This window comes from Xyrauchen texanus, chromosome 2 (assembly GCF_025860055.1).
Source record: "Xyrauchen texanus isolate HMW12.3.18 chromosome 2, RBS_HiC_50CHRs, whole genome shotgun sequence".
NCBI lineage: Eukaryota > Metazoa > Chordata > Actinopteri > Cypriniformes > Catostomidae > Xyrauchen > Xyrauchen texanus.
Genome location: NC_068277.1, coordinates 59596968 through 59615019, shown reverse-complemented (window position 1 = coordinate 59615019; position 18052 = coordinate 59596968). Strand labels below are relative to the sequence as shown.

The 18052-nt window shown below is 41.8% G+C and overlaps 1 protein-coding gene across 4 annotated transcripts in view; it reads left to right on the top strand.

Moving 5' to 3' along the window:
- Window positions 1-18052, top strand: part of LOC127618813 (signal-induced proliferation-associated protein 1-like) — a 94527-nt gene that overhangs the window by 32969 nt on the left and 43506 nt on the right. For all 4 annotated transcript variants that reach the window (XR_007967512.1, XM_052091467.1, XM_052091458.1 and 1 more), the window contains exons 5-9: window positions 5110-5284; window positions 5676-5779; window positions 9052-9209; window positions 10520-11123; window positions 14138-14412. Coding sequence is in view for 3 of the 4 variants with exons in the window: in XM_052091467.1 (XP_051947427.1) it covers window positions 5110-5284; window positions 5676-5779; window positions 9052-9209; window positions 10520-11123; window positions 14138-14412 (1316 nt within the window). In the remaining variant the exon portion in view is untranslated. The remainder of the gene's footprint in view (window positions 1-5109; window positions 5285-5675; window positions 5780-9051; window positions 9210-10519; window positions 11124-14137; window positions 14413-18052) is intronic.

Genomic DNA, 18052 nt, shown 5'->3' with positions numbered 1-18052 from the left:
GATGTATTTTAAGGCCTACCTTCAAACTAAAAAGAAATCAGCCAAGACCTCAGAAATAATATTGTGGACCTTAAAATGTCTGGTTCATCCTTGGGAGCAATTTCCAAATGCTTGAAGGTACCATGTTTATCTATACAAACAATAGTCTGCAAGTATAAACACCATAGAACCGCACAGCCATCATACGGCTCTACAGAAGATGCATTCTGTCTCCTAGAGATGAACGTATTTTGGTCCAAAAAAAGGCTAAATCAATCCCAGAACAAAAGCAAAGGACCTTGTGATGATGCTGGAGGAAACAGGTAGACGAGTATCTATATCCACAGTAAAATGAGTCCTATTTTGACATAACCTGAAAGGCTGCTCGGCAAGGAAGAAGCCACTGCTCCATAACCGCCATATAAAAGCCAGACTACAGTGTGCAAGTGCACATGGGGACAAATATTGTACTTTTTGGGGAAATGTCCTCTGGTCTGATGAAACTAAAATTGAACCATCGAACCATCGCCATTATGACCATCGTTATGTTTGGAGGAAAAAGGGTGAGACTTGCAAGCTGAAGAACACCATCCCAACCGTGAAGCATGGGGGTGGCAGAATCATGTTGTGGGGGTGCTTTGCTGCAGGATGGACTGGTGCACTTCACAAAATAGATGGCATCATGAGGAAGGACATTTTTGTGTATATATTGAAGCAACATCTCAAGACATCAGACATGAAGTTAAAGCTTGGTTGCAAATGGGTCTTTCATATGGGCAATGACCACAAGCATACCTCCAAATGTGTGGCAAAATGGCTTAAGCACAACAAAGTCAAGGTATTGGAGTGGTAGGGGGGCCTGGGTAGCTCAGCGAGTATTGACGCTAACTACCACCCCTGGAGTCGCATGTTAGGTGTGCTGAATGACTCCAGCCAGGTCTCTTAAGCAACCAAATTGGCCTGTTGCTAGGGAAGGTAGAGTCACATGGGGTAACCTCCTTGTAGTCGTGATTAATGGTTCTCGCTCTCAATGGGGCACGTGGAAAGTTGTGTGTGCATCGCTGTGTCATGCACAGCGAGCCATGAGATAAAATGTGTGGATTGACTGACTCAGAAGTGGAAGCAACTGAGACTTGTCCTATGCCACCCTGAGAAAAGGGGATATATATATAAGGTATTGGAGTGGCCATCACAAAGCCCTGATGTCAGTCCGATAGAAAATGTGTGGGCAAAGCGTGTGCAAGCAAGGAGGCCTTCATACCTGACTCAGTTACACCAGTTCTGTCTGGAGGAATGGGATAAAATTCCAGCAACTTATTGTGAGAAGCTTGTAGAAGGTTACCCAAAATGTTTGACCCAAGACAATCCAACCAAATACTAACAAAGTGTATGTAAACTTCTGACCCACTGGGAATGTGATGAATGAAATAAAAGCTGAAATAAATCATTCTCCCTACTATTATTCTGACATTTCACATTCTTAAAATAAAGTAGTGATCCTAACTGACCTAAGATAGGGCATTTATTCTGTGATTAAATGGTAGAAATTTTGAAAAACTCTGCATATTTAATTCTGCAATAAGAACAGGATTTATCTGGCACAACAAAAATTAGGATCTCAATTGACAGCATTAAAATGAATAGATACATTTAGACAAAACACAACTAATAAAACTAGAAAGCACCCTAATATTAACTGAGAATATTAACATAGTGATTAACAGCAGCATTAACTATAAATGAATAGTTCACCCAAAAATGAAAATTCTGTCATTATTTATGCACCCTGATCCATAAACACTCACCCACCACTCAGGAAATCTGAAATCATTGGAGATCAGACGTTACAGAAATACTCCAACCAGCCCATCTGGCACCAACAATCACATCACATTTGTCATATTTCCCTATTCTGATGGTTGATGTGAACATTAACTGAAGCTCCTGACCCGTATCTGCATGATTTTACACATTGCACTTCTGCCACATGATTGGTTGTTTAGATAATTGCATGAATAAGTAGGTGTACAGTTGTTCTTAATACATTTCTAAGTGAGTGTATATATGATGTTATTGTTTCTCTTTCTTGTCATCCGTTGTGTTGTTGTGTAGCATGTATTCTGTTACAACAACAGAGCGCACAATAATTGCACAAATTTCTAGATCTTTATCTATATTAGATAGATCTTTATCTACATGTTGTTCAGGTATTCCCTGAACAACCTTTATGAGGGCACATTTCCTTTTCTAAAATATAAATATGAATATAAATCACTTTGTGTGATCCTTTCATGCTAAATATGTCTATTTAATTTAAGTGTAATTAAAGTAATGTCATTGAAATAATTAGGATATTACCAATCAAATGAAAACATCAACTCATATGCTGTCCAATATTATGCATAACTAGGTCTAGGATAGGATATTAAGAACTACACTGCCTGACCAAAAAAAAAGTTGGCTTTGATTACGGTGCGCATTCAATGTGACATTGTTTCGACAACTTTATGCAATGTCACAACATTTATTTCCATCCAAAGTTTAATACATTTTTGGCCGGGATCTTGTATTGATGACGGGAGAGCCGAACCACTCTGTCAAGTCTTCTCCAGCACATCCCAAAGACTTTCATTGGGGTTAAGGTCAGGACTCTGTGGTGACCAATTCATGTGTGAAAATGATTCCTCATGCTCCCTGAACCACTCTTTCACAATTTTAGCCTGATGAATCTTGGTATTGTCATCCTGGAATATGCCCGTGCCATCAGGGAAGAAAAAATCCATTGATGGGATAACCTGGTCATTCAGTACATTCAGGTAGTCAGCTGACTGGATGCATCGCTTCATGCACTTCCCTTCTTACCCTGACTTGCCCATCGCTTCATGTAAACCCTTGCCCATCGGAATAGGGTAAATCTGGACTCATCAGACCACATGACCTTTTTCCATTGCTCCACAGTCCAATCTTTATGCTCCAGTCTTTTTAGCAAATAGAAGTAATTTGTTTCCAATTAGCCTCACTAAAACACAGCTGTTTAGTCCCAATCCTATAAGTTCTCATCACATTGTGTGTGTGGAAATGCTCTTTCACTATTAAACATAGCCGTGAGTTCTACTGTCGATATTTTATGATGTGACTTCAAGCGATTTAGTGATCTATGATAATGATCATTCAATACTTATTTCGACAACATTTCTTCCACAAAGGTGATGGTTCACCACTATCCTTCCAGGTTTTAATAATGCATTGGACAGTTCTTAACTGAATTCTAGTGATTTCAGCAATCTCCTTAGTTGTTTATGTTTGTTGAGAAGCTACACACTGCATCAGTTAGGGTTAAAACAATTGTTGCCAGCTGAAATACATTAATCACTGCAATAATGAGCCAATCATATGCTCTTAAGTATCTGCTTATTTAAATACAAATGGTGACTTTTCTTTTGGCCAGGCAGTGTATGTCGTATAAAACTGAGGAATTCATTAAAGAGGAACTCCTTAAAGGGATTCACATTTTGAATTTTAGGGGCATTTTGATAACTTTTGGTGACATATTTGCCCTGAATCCTGGTTAATTTCAGAACCTGTTGGCCATTCAAGTCAGTGTTAGAAATTAGCCTGTTTTGAAGGTTCACCCCCTGGAGGCATGTTTGCTTATTTGCATATTTTTTCATACTTTAATGTCAAGGACTTAAATTTTAATCAGTACATTTTAATTTGAATGCTGGTTATACAATATTTGTAATTGTATGATTTGTTTATTTGTAATTAAATACTGCTCTGCTTTCATCAACACTTGCTTCAGAAACACATGAACTAATCTGACAGATACTCAATATCTGCAGAGGTACTAAATGTACACTGAATGCTATAATACAATTTCAGATGACAGTAATTAAAAAAATTAATTGCATATGGCGTGAATGCATTGGCGTTTTAAATGTAAATATCAGGGAGAATTTTGCCCGAATACCCCTAGACCATGGTTCAAATTGTTTTTGACTCATTTCTTAATGGAATATTAATGAAGAAGAAAATGTAGAACATGATTATGTGGCAAAAATATTATTTTTGAAAGCTCAAAACTTGCTCACATCGCTGAACTGCTCAAACATAACGCACAGAAGTGACCAGAGCAAACACCGATTTTGGGCATACCTGTCAACATTTGGGTACCAAATTCCGGGAGACCTCTGAGCGGGTCTTAATGGACCGAGTAATGTTATTTTCCCCACCATGACCAATATTGGCCTGCCGACATTTCTCTGCTGCAGCAGACCTGTTGGCTTCACAGGTCACAGAGCCATTGTGGACTGCGGAGCGCCAATTGGTTCTGTCCTGGGCTGTCTCCCTGGGTCGATGCTGAATGCATTCAGCGAGGACTTCAGTGAATCCTTGAAGTGCTTCTTCTGACCTCCCTGGAACCCAGTAACTCTCCGTAGAAGAGACGCTTTGGCAGCCTGTGGTCTGGCATGCGAACGACATGGCCTGCCCATCTCAACTGGGTCTGCATCAATATGGCGTGGATGCTAGATATGCCTGCACGTGCAAGAACCTCTGTGTCAGTGATCTTGTTTTGCCACCTGATGTCCAAGAGTCTTCTGAGGCAGGTGGTGGTTAAATTCTTCCGTCCAGCTGTTGTTAAATTTACATGTATATTTAGTTTTTTCGCCGGAGCACCACCTGAATCTTCTCCTTCCATCTACCAGTGATGCTTGATTAAACTTCCTGCGTCTACTACCTGCACAGATGTCAACAGCACAACTGGGTTGTAGGTTGCCAGGTTGAGGTCACAAATGGGTTGAAATTTGTATGATGTGTCGATTGTGCAAGTAGGATGCGTTTCAACCTTGGAATAATATATTGATGTGATTATTCATATAATGAGGTTTGAGCCATACAAATTATGGGAGTTTCCTGGGAGAAATAACAAAACAGTAGGGGGGCGGAAGATGGGTGTGAAATATGGGAAACTCCCGGGAAAAACGGGAGTGTTGACAGGTATGGATTTGGGTGCGATCTGGAGTTTATGTCAAAGACCTCAAACATTTGTCAGCGACAGCATGGTCTTAGAGAAGTTACATAATTGTATTATATAATTTAACCCTTGTTCATGTGTGTTTGTGTGTGAAGCTAAATTTTCAGCGTAAGGTGGGGGTGATGTACTGCAAAGTGGGACAGAGTACTGAAGAGGACATGTATAACAATGAGAGTGCTGGACCGGCGTTTGATGAGTTTCTGGACCTTCTAGGAGACAGAGTGCGACTGAAGGGTTGGGAGAAATACAGAGCTCAATTAGACACCAAAAGTAAGGCCTCAACTCTGAATGTTTTTTTCAAAGTTTCAAAATTCTTGATACAGCATTTTAAAAATGCAGCATTTATGTGCAAGACAGCTGAATCAGTAAAACATGATGAGCACAGTTGGATTATTTATGTGTAATTGAAATTAATTAATTTGTAAATTACTATGTAATTAGATTTTTTTTTTAAATCATTGAATGACAGCTTTAATAATTGCATAATATTACAACCACATTACTGTTAATTTTATGTTCCATACATTAGTTTAAAATAATGTGAAAAAACAAATGTCAATACAGTGTTTGGACAAACAACACACAGATAATAGCAGATTTAGATGAAAACTGGGTCAAAGGGACCTAATGTGTATTTAATAGTGAATGTGTTTATTTGCAGCGGACTCCACGGGCACACACTCTCTGTACACTCGCTACCAGGATTACGAGATTATGTTCCATGTCTCCACCATGCTTCCATACACACCCAACAACACACAACAGGTAAGTTACAGAACAAGCGGACATCCCTAAAAATGAGCATTTCTTAAAGGTGTGAAATGTGTCATTTCTGCATAACTAGTTTCACCAAACAGGAATGGCTAAAATAATGACTATTTTCAAACAGATTCTCTGAACACTCAACCCAACTTCCATTAGTCGATAAATAGACAGTCTTGCCCCAAACTCATGCCACTTGTTGAGCCAATGTTGCTGTGTCTGGTCTGGTTGGGATGCTCAAATAGACAGATGTCTTGAAAGTGCCACAGAGATTAGTGTTTATACGGTTCAGAAAAAAATCAAACAACAAATAGCTTACTTATAGCTATTTCTGAACTCTGGACCATATATACACGTACATATTTCCACTTGTGAGTGATTTGGTGGCTCCAGTGGCTGAGTAATTCTAATTTTTGAGAATGTTGTGGTTCTTTTTTCCATGCAAAGGAATGAATGTTGACTGGAGATGTCAAGCCTCAAAAGGATGCCAAACCACCATGAAAATATCATAAACGTACTCCACATGATTCATGTTTTTTGTAATTAACATTTTTTTAGAGATTCAAAGAAAAAACAAAACACAGAAAAACAACACATAATCGACGAATCAACATTTACATTTTAACCCCCACTACTATCCCTCCCCAAACACCAACCCCACCCTAACCCTAATGAACACCCCCATGGTCACTTAAAATAATACAAACAAACCAAATAAATAAAATATATAATAACATACTTAATTAAACTAAACTTCTCTCTCCTCATCCCTTCCCAGAGAGTCCCCCAAAACAGCCAAATACCTACCCCACATTCTGAAAAACTAGTCCCCAAACCCCAGCCTTGTACCAGCCATCTCCTCAAAAGCTGCCACCCTCCCCATCTCAGCACACCATTCCAGAAATGGTGGTGCTCCGTCCGACTTCCAATCCCTTAAAATAATTTGTCTGCCAATCATAATACTAGTCAGAAACTAATTTTTTTAAGTATTTGTCCCCCAAATTTATGACTGCCCCATCACCCAAAATACAAAGTCTTGGGCAAAGTAAAATTTGAGTGCCCAAAACGTCACACAAATTACTCTTGAAACCCCCAAAAGACATGGGTTGTGTCTCAAACTTCTGATTGGCATCGCCAGTAGGTGGGTGTGTCTTTAAGACCAAGCCTATATAATCTAGAGGGAGTCCAGTAAAATCAATGTACAATCTTGAATTGCTTAAACGAACCCTTCCATCTCTAGATGCAGACTTGACATTTTTTTATAATCTTAGTCCACACTCCTTCTTCCAACACCAAGTTCAAATCATTCTCCCATAATCTCTTGATAGAAGTTAAGGCTCCATCCCCCAAACTCTGAATTAGCAGGGAGTAATACACTGATGCCTCATTACCAAACTGACTCCTTAGAACTTAGAAAAAGAATGAATGATTCTATGGAGGCAAGGCATGTATCTAGTGGTGTTGGAGACGAATAAAATGTAATCTGCGTAAAGCAGAAGCTTATGTACCAGATCTCCCACCATCAACATATTGTGAGGGATGCCAGCAGCTTGCAACATCCCTTCAATATCTATAAAAAATCCCTGATCATCAGCTTTAGGTGCATAAATAAATATTAGCCAAAATCAACCTTTGCCCCTGAAATTCTGCTAAAGCAATAACGACTCTTCCTAAATGATCTTTAATTTGTTTTGAGACATTTGAATTGTAGATTTGTACTTATCAATGTAATGACTCCCCTGCTCTTACTTGAGCCAGCACTAAAGAAAACATGTCCACCCCATATCTTCCCAAATTTACATTAACATTTTTTATATTTTGGCGTATTAGGAAAAAAATAGATTATTTAAAAATAGAATTATAATGACCACATTCCCCATTAGAGCAACAATCAAATCCCGAACTTCCCCCAGAAAAAAAAAAACAGAAAAAAGAAAAACGTGCGCATTAACCACACGCACAACAGCGCCAACCGGCATGAATCCTTCTAAACTCAAAAAGTCCATGTACGCCTGCGAGAGTCCCTGTGACAACTTTGCCATCGGATTGCTCAAGTCCGGTGCTTCTGTACAAATTTTTTGAGACAGAATTACATAACAGAAAATAATCTATAAAACAAACTCCAGTCAATAAGCAGAATAAACCCAAAGAACATTTAGATTCATTCACAAAACTGTCTCGAAGGTGTGTTCCTCCACAAAAAAAATTCTAGCCGCTATCTGAACCAGAACATAAAAAATTATAATAATAAATAAAAAAATATGTCCTCAGACAGACAAACGAATGTTTAGTGAAGCGGCTGTTCATGAGTGCAGCAGATGACGTAATCCTCCCAATGTCCTGCAAAAAATACTCCACAAAGAAACTCCTGCCAAACAAAAATGGTGCCCACCCTCCTCAGACAGCCGAGTTTATGTACAGCGAGACAGCACACTTGGGGGGCCATATGAAATTCACCAAATGGTTTACTCACCCCATTGTCTCTATGAAAGACATCGCTTGTTGTGGGCATGTAAATATTTTGCAGCCATCCTTAGTATCTATTCTCAATTTGGCCCGGAAACATCAGAGCAAATGTAATCTTCCGTTGATGTAAGAGTTTCTTGCATTCCTTGAATCGATTGCGTTTCTCTTTTGTCGAATTCGCAAAATCTGGTAAGAAAATTGTGATTCTTCCAAGAAAGCTTTCCTTTGCTCCTCGCCTCACGCAACACGAGATCTTTATTGGATGATTTTAGAAATTTGCTGATCTCCCTCAGCCGATCTGCAAGCCGGAACCCTGTAAGCTTGCTTATTGCCTGTTATGTCGAGCAGACTCGGGAAGAGCTTGTCTGGGAATTTCACTATATCATGCCTTCTTCATGTGTAGGAATTCCAACAATTTGGACGTTACTTTGGTCGCTAGTGGATTAGCAGCTAATTCCCTCTCTGATGACTCCAGATAATCAATCCATTGCAGTAATCGATTGACGTATTATAGCAAGATCCTCTATGTCTGCAATGACTTTCGTCAGCATCACAGACTTACCCCTGGTCTGTGGGCCTGTCTGAGGCCACAGGCCAATGCTCTGTTCTAGCAATAGCAAGTCTCTGTACTTTCTCTGCAGCAGCATCAGCAGTGTAGCTGATCGAGTCCGCCAAGACCAATATCCATACCTATGATTCAATATGTCATACCCTAATTAACATGCTAAATCTTTCAGATAGTTGTCATGACTGAACTAACAACCTGACATCTCATTTTCTCTACCTCTGTTTCTCTATTTTTGTCCTAGTTACTGAGGAAAAGGCACATAGGGAATGATATAGTCACAATAGTCTTCCAGGAACCAGGCGCTTTACCCTTCACACCAAAAGCCATCCGTTCTCACTTTCAGCATGTGTTCATCATTGTCCAAGTTCATAAGCCCTGCACTGACGATACTTATTACAGGTAAGAGAGTATACCAAACTTGCAGAAGGAAAAAAATAAAATAAAATTGTCATGACATATTGAGTATACAGTTGAAGTCAGAAGTTTACATGCACTAAGTTAACTGTGCCTTTAAGCAGCTTGGAAAATTCCAGAAAATTATGCCAATCCTTTAGGCAATTAGCCAATTAGTGTCTGATATGCTAATTGGAGGTGTACCTCTGGATGCATTTTAAGACCTACCTTCAAACTCAGTGCCTCTTTGCTTGCCATCATGGGAAAATACAAAGAAATCAGCCAAGACCTCAGAAAACAATTGTGGACCTCCACAAGCCTGGTTCATCCTTGGGAGCAATTTCCAAATGCCTGAAGGTACCATGTTCATCTGTACAAACAATAGTAAGCAAGTATAATCACCATGGGACCACGCAGCCATCATACCACTCAGGAAGTAAAATAAAGTACCGTAATTTCCGGTCTATAAGCCGCAACTTTTTTCCCACGCTTTGAACCTCGCGGCTTAAACAACGATGCGGCTAATATATGGATTTTTCCCGCTTTCAAATTTTATTTAAATTTTATTTCTCGCCCGTCCGGGAGAGAAAAGCGGTAAGGGCGCTTACACCTGAGCTAATGTCTAACACCTGTGTCTAATTTCAGTAAGCGTGGGGAGAGCGGCATAAAAAGGCAGCAGAGAGAGTGTGTGTGTGAGTGAATGAGTGAGTGAGTGAGTGAGTGACAGACAGACAGACACACGTCAGTCTAGTGTTGGCGCATAGAAGTCCAAGAATTGAGAAACTTACATTGCTGTGGCCATTAAAAGCCTTACCTGGAATGTCAAGAGCCCTGCTTCACGTGTCCTTCTTGGGAAAACTGTCACCCTGGCACCAGTGTGACAGTTTTCAGCACTTGATGTAAGCGCCCTTACCGCTTTTTTCTCCCGGACGGGCGCTTGACCACGCCCCCGCTGCCACACCGTGATTTGTTAAAGCCTATTTATTTTTGTTACAAGCCGTGTTTCGTTAAAGCCTGAGTAAAGTTCATTTGTTTCAATGTACCGGTAGGCACCTGCGGCTTATAGACAGGTGCGGCTTATTTATGTTCAAAATAATATTTTTTTGAAAATTCAGTGGGTGCGGCTTATATTCAGGTGCGCTCAATAGTCCGGAAATTACGGTAGTGATCCTAACTGACCTAAGACAGGCAATGATTTCTACGAATAAATGTCAGTTTAAATATATTTGGCTAAGGTGTAAGTAAACTTCTGACTTCAACTGTACATAGTAAAAATTGTACATAGTAAAAATTGTATTTATCTCCTTTTTTTGTAGAGTGGCAGTTACTCGCTCCAAGGACATCCCTCTCTTTGGTCCTCTGTTCCCTAAAGGTGCACGCTTCCCACGTTCGCTAGCCTTCCGTGACTTTCTCCTTGCCAAAGCCATTAATGCAGAAAATGCTGCTGAGAAATCAGAGAAATTCCGCTCCATGGCCACACGCACACGTCAGGAGTACCTGAAAGACCTGGCAGAGAACTATGTCACCACCACGCCCATTGATTCTTCCACCAAATTCCCACTGTTGTCTTTGGGTGGAAAACGTAAAGAAAAGTTAAAGGGAGCTAAGGGGGCAGAGCTTCACAGCGCTGGGGCTTTAGTGTGGGCCGTCACAGCAATTCAGGGTGGCCAGTGCAATTGGCTGAACCTGCCCTGCCTGCTGGGCGTGTCAGCAGAATCGGTGGTGCTCATCGAGCGATTCACACGAAGGGTGGTCTTTAATTGCAGCTGTCGTGATGTGATTGGATGGAAGGCAGTGACCGAGACAGGAGTTCAGGGTGGGCCTTGCCTGGATATCTTCTACGAGAGGGGTGAGGCGGTGACTGTGACTGTGCCAGACAGCCAAATGGAGGATATTAAGGAGGTGGTACAGAGGCTTGAGGTAAGAATTATAGTCATCTAATTCACTGTAAAGCAGTATTACCAGTGCATAGTCAAAGATTTGGGTTTCTTGAAACGATAATTAATAAACCTTTCAACTCAGATGCGCCTTAAGCACTGAGATGTATACTTATGATATAAGCAATGATAAATGCTTCTGTATTAGCCATAGGTCAGTGTGAACTTATTTTTATAAAAGCTTAGTTGTCAATTTCTCACTAAAGAAGAAAACTACCCATGAATCCTGAAGAAAGATCCATGAATTAGAAAAGCTGCTGTTACCATGGAAACATAGTTATTTGCGAAAGAGCTCAGCTACTCCCATGAAGCATTGCGAATGACGTAATGGAGTCGTTCTCCCTACACTCAAACTACTAAGTATATTTGTATATATTGGAATATTTTTCAATAAACTTAATGTAGTTTTTATAAAAAAAATTGTGATTATGACGATTGCCTGTTTTAGGGCTTTCACGCTTATGACAATTAACTGTTGGCTTTTACTATAATGATGATTAATTATCAAACATTTTTATTATGGCGATTAATTGTGTTTTAAGGCTTTTACTATTATGACGAACAATTGCCAAAAAATATTGCGATTATGATGATTAATTGTCTGTTCTAAGGCTTTCGCTACAATGATGATTATTTGTCTGTTTTAGGGCTTTCACTATTATAACTAATAATTGTCTGTTTAATGGCTTTTAAGGTTATGACAATTCCAATCCCAATTCTGAAAAAGTTGTAACAGTATGGAAACTTCTAATAAAAACTAAAATGAGTGATTTGTATATTATATTAACCCTTTGCTTTATTTAAAACACTACAACTACGGATTATAGGATGTTTTACCCTGTGAATTTAATTTAGCTTTTTTATGTAAAGTAATTTCAAATCATATGATTGCAAAACACTCCAAAAAAATTTGAGACAGTCAAGTGTTTAACCACTGTGAAACATCACCATTTCTTCTAATAACACTTCTAAAGCATTTGGGCACTGAAGACACAAGTTAAGTTTAGAAAGTGACATTTTCCCCATTCATTCATTATGCAGGTCTTCAGCTGCATAATTGTAAGGGGTCTTTGTTGCCATATGGTGTGCATCATAATGCACCACACATTCTCAATTGGAGATGGTCAGGAATGCAGGCAGGCCAATCTAGCACCCACACTTGAAATCTGTGCAGTATGTGGTTTCCTGCTAGAAAATGCAGGGGCGTCCCTGGAAAAGACTGTGCTGGATGGCAGGATATGTTGCTCCAAAATGTATACATACCTGTCAACATTAATGGTGCCCTCACAGATGTGCAAGCTACCCATGCCATAGGCAATGACACACCCCTTGTCCATACAAACACTGGCTTTTGGACCTGACGCTAATAACAGCTTGGATGTCCCTTTTCCTCTTTGGCCCAGATAACACGACGGCTTTGTTTTTCAAAAACATTTTGAAATGTGGACTTTACAGACCAAAAAACACAGTTCCACTGTTCTACTTTCCATCTAAAATGAGACAGAGCCCTGAGAACTCGTCAGCGCTTCTGGACAGTGTTGATGTATGGCTTCTCCTTTACATAGTAAAGTCTTAACTTGCATCTGTGGATGCAGCGGCGAGTAGTGTTGACTAACAAAGGTTTACAAATGTTATCCCAGGACCATTCTCATGATATACATTACAGATGAATGCTGTTTTTTAAGACAGTGACGTTTGAGAAATCAGAGATCACAAGTATTCAGACGTGGTTTTCGTCTTGCCCTTTACACACCGAGATTTTACTAGATTCCGTGAATCTTTTAACTATATTGTGCACTGTAGAGGGTGAAATACCCAAAATCCATCCAATTTGTTTTTGAGGATCATTGTTCTCAAAGTGCTGGATTATTTAGGGGATTATTTAAAATGATCGATTAACTGTCTGTTTTAAAGCTTTTACTATTATGACAATTAATTGTTTATTTTTAGGAATTTCACAATAATGATGATTAATTGGAAAACAAAATATTGCTAAGATGACGATTAATTGTCGGTTTTAGGGCTTTCAAGGTTATGATAATTACTTGTCAAACAAATAATTTTGATTATGATGATTGTCTGTTTTAGGGCTTTCACAATTATGACAATGATTTGTCAGTTTTAAGACTTTCACTATATTGACGATTAATTCTCAAAAACAATTATTGTGATTATGACAATTAATTGTCTGTTTAAAACTTTCACTATTCTAACGATTAATTGTCACACAAATTGTCATACATTTTAAGGTGAAATATGTGCATCATACACCTTAAGAAGTAATTTATTCCTACTGAACTTGGAAACATATGATAAAATAGGGATCTAAGAATTCCTTTAAGGCTTTAAAAATTATGAATGGCATGGAATATAATATTTTAAATATCAAAATATTTCCAAATAATTAAAATCTCTCTCTTTTTGGTCAACTTTAGTTTTGATACATTGTCCATTGTTGTTTTTGAATAGCTATTGTATTATATAGCAATATTATATTACATTATAATTGTGAAACTGGGGTTTTTGGCATTCATTATCAAAATCCTCATTCATATTTTCGCTGGAGTTTGCCGCAAATCTCCGCAGATGATGCATGCTTCATAGCGTTTCAGAAGTGGTTAATCTTCGCATGATCTTCAGGCTCTGCTCTGGGTGTTTTGTTTCGACAGTAAAATGTGATTGGAATAGTGCACAATCATCTATTTTGGTATTGTATTTGATCTAACTGCAGTTATTTGAAATAGATCAAATAGCAGCAATCAGATGATTATTTGATAATTGTGACAGGCCGTCGTGCAAGTGGCACTTTTCAAAGTTAAGTCATCATGGCAGCTGTAATTGTAATCTGTTATTTATTCAATTTATTGTGCTGTCCTCATTAGAAAGTTGCTCTGCATAGTCTTATATGCCTCAGCACAAAACCAATTTCATTTTAAGACCTGGTGCTTTTCATGATATATGCCATTTTAACATGACACTTCAATACTGTCTCACCAGCTGGTTACTAGAGGATGTGAGGCACGTGAGATCACACCCCTGAGGGATGGAGTCGGCCAACCTGGTTTCCTGATGAGTGAGGAAGGATTTGTAACTGAGCTCCAGCGTTTTGGGTATGCGGAGAGCGGGGGACTGCAGTTGGAGGCTCGTGTAGTTCGTCTCTGTGGCCAGGTCCTGGTACACCTCAGCCAGGATGAGAGAAGCATACTCCTGCGGACTGCACAAAAGATCCACATCACAGTCATTCCACCAGACAAGAATGGAAAACCACGCAAGTAATAGAAATGATGGGTTATTTCTAGAGCAGAAATTCAAATACAAAATGAATCAAATTAATTACATGATACACTGATCGATAATTACATTTACCACGGGTCTGTTGAATGCTTGATTCTGATTGGTTCACAGGCGTTCTAAGGTTTATTTTTTAAGTAAACGCACGGCTATAAAGTAGTTCCAGGTCTTGACCGCATAATGGTTCCATGTCACTTCACCAAATTATTTCAGTTATTTCAAAGAGTCCTACAAGCTACCAACACAAAATAACAACATAAACAAAGCCATTGGTTCAAGTAAATTGTTTAAGAACGTCAAACAATGTCTAAAATATTCAACATTTATTTCAATTTCATTTAAAAAGGGCCCTCGCTCTCCCTCGTCTCCCACGCACTTACACACACACGCACACACACGCACACACACAGAGAGAGAGACTACAGTCGCAACGAAAAATAGAGCCGCTCCCCCACGACTTGATCAATACAACAATTTCTATTTTCCGAAATAACTTTTAATGTTTCAATATATTTCGCCCTAATCAGCCTCACATAGCTGTAGTGTAAATCACCGCACTACCCCACCCCCAGTTTCGCTTACACACACACAGAGAGAGAGAGAGCCGAGAGAGCGCGCGCAAGCCTCTGTTGCTGGTTCTAACATGACGTTTTCAAATTAGCAACGAAGGCTTGAGCTGAATTAAAGCAAGATACACTTGGACAATACAACAGGTTCTATATTATCTGAGATATCTGTGGGAAAAACACTCAAGGACACATTATACCCATAACGCACACACTTGAGGCCAAAACATTCTCGCTCATAGAAAAATAGAGTCGTCATGTCAGCGCATTCCTGCATCTCAGTAGGGATGAAAAAAGTTGTTTAGGTTTATGACAAGAATATGCCGATTTTGAAGCGATGTTACCTGTGACGAGAGCTGCAACAAAAAAGGTAATCCCAGAAGTAATCTCTCTCATTTTCTTAGTTTCTTGCTTTCGATCCGTCAAACGCGAACTCTCACACACATGCACTAACGCACTAACTTTCCCTTTCGAGAGGTCTCTCCTATTGCGTAAGTAGCTTACGCTATGGGAAAACTCGGTTTCTCTAGAAATATTGAAGTCTTTATGTAAAACGCATTGCAGCTGCACAGCAGACAGCAATGAGCGAGGCAGCTCGGTCATTGGCTGTGCTGCGGCAACTTGCTCGAACCAATGACGGGGCGACTCTGAACGCGCGACCAATGAGCTAAATGGCTAAGGCTATATATTAGGCGCCCCGTCATGAGAGTTCTTTAGATTTAATCTCCTTCAGCAAAGACCTTCTCTTCGCTGGATCCTCCGGATTATTGGAGTCTTTTCGCCCGCCGTCGACAAGCCTACAGCAGGACTGCTACGAGGACGCCGGCGCCTTCAGCCGCCTTTAAAGCCTTCTGCTACGCCATCCGGCGTGCATCACCTTGATATCCTTTTACTAAAAGCTACTTTGCAAGTGTTCGCCTCTGCGACGCTTTTTGTCCTTCAGTGAAAGAGCAAATTCGAGGCGTTGTTTCAAATGCCTTCGACCTGCGCCTCGTGCAGAGGCCCTCTTCCTGAACGGGGACCGTCACATTTTCTGCGCTCGCTGCCTGGGACCTGACCATGCAGAAGCTGCTCTCACTCGAGGCGGATGCCCCGAATGTGACTCCCTGGGCCTCACCGAGCTGCGCGCTCGCTTTGCCGCCTTCGCCGCGAATGAGTCTGCTACACCGTGCTGCCATCCCCTCTGTTCGAGCCGCGCAAGAAAAAGCGCCGCTCACGGAGGCCGCCAGAGCGCGGGGACTGGCCCGGCGTGACATCCGCGTGCTTCACTACCACCCGAGGACTCCCTGCCGCCAGTTCAATTCACGCAGGCAGACCAGCACCCCTCCAGAGTGGTGGGTCTCGTCTCGTTCGGCGCGTCAGGAGACGACGGTGAAAAGGATGACAGCCTTTCCATTGACGCTGCATCCGACGACTGCCCGGGCTCGGCCTTCAACCCCGCGCCGTCGACATTAGCGGACATGAGCAGGGGCACCAGCATGGACTCAGAGATCGTCCGCATCCTGTCTAAAGCCATGGAAGACCTCGGGCTCGACTGGTCTTCTCCGGAAGAACCCGCCCGCAGCCGGCTGGACGAGTGGTTCCTGCAAGGGCGCCGGCAGGCCCCTCGACAGAGACCCTCCCCTTTCTTCCCCGAAGTTCACGACGAACTCACAATGTCGTGGAAAGCCCCGCACTCTGCTCGCCTGAAGCCTTCTTTCTCTTCCTCGCTCTCCTCGGTGGACGGCGCGAGAGAAAGAGGCTACGAGGGAACCCCGCCCCTCGAGGAGGCTATGGCCAACCATCTGTGCCCACCCTCCACCGCTGGATGGAAAGCCAAAGCTTCTCATCCCTCGAAGCCCTGCCGATCTACCTCAGCTCTCGCCGGTCGCGCATACGCCGCCGCCGGCCAAGCTGCGTCAGCGCTTCATTCCGTGGCTGTTCTGCAGGTCTATCAGGCCAAACTTCTCCGCACCATGGACGAGTCTGGACCTGAACCTGAGGCTTTCAAGGACCTGCGCAGCGCCACTGATGTAGCCCAGCGAGCCACAAAGGCCACCGCCCAATCCACCGGCCAGGCCATGGCTAACCTGACTGTCCTTGAGCGCCATCTGTGGCTGACACTAACAAATGAAGGACGCGGATAAGGCGCCATTCCTCGACATGCCTATCGCTCCAAGCAGCCTGTTCGGACCGGCGGTAAGAGAGTTCGCTGAACGCTTCACTGAAGCCCGGAAGAATTCGCAGGCTATGTGTCACTTCCTGCCCAAGCGCTCCAGCTCGTCACAGAGCCGCCAGAGACCGCCTCAGCTGCAGCAGCGAGCCAGGGCGGCGCCTCCCATCTCCCAGCCCAGACCTGAAACGGACGCTCGATGTCGCTCGCGTTCCGCTAACCGAAAGCAGCCGCCTGAGCGACGGGGACCTCGGCCCAAGATCGTGCTGAACCCGGAGCCTCATAAGTCTTCCTAGCCATAGGAAGAAAAAGAGAGAGTGCGTGTCTCGCAAAAGCCGGACCACTCTCTCCAAAACGTGTAACACATTACCCAGTCCCCTTACAGGTGGCTGGAAATGTCTGTACAGCAGTCAATGGGCCAGTCACAGAAATCGCTCACCTGCAATCAAACGCTGTTTTAACGGCAACACACAGAAATCACAAAAAGAGTCATTTTCTGCTTGTGTCACTAAGGGGTCACGTGTCCACACTAAAGTGCGCATTCCCACATATCAATACTGTCCAAACAGTGCCGAATACTTCCCCAGCTCAAGCTGGACGCCCCATAAATGTGGATCGTGTGCCTATTGTCATGTATGCACCACTACACACAAGCACTGTTCCCACAGTTATAAACACTTCCCCAGTAAAAGCAGGAAATACTATAAAGGTAGCGCGCGTGCCTGCTGTCATGCATGCACCCCTACACACAAACACTGTATGCATGCCCAAAAACTCCCCGCTAAGAACGGGAAGCTTTATGAAAGTGGTGTGCGTGCCTATTACAATGTATGCACCCCCACCCGTAAACACTGTCTATACAGTTTCACACATTTCTCCAGCTCATGCTGTGAGCATTATGGA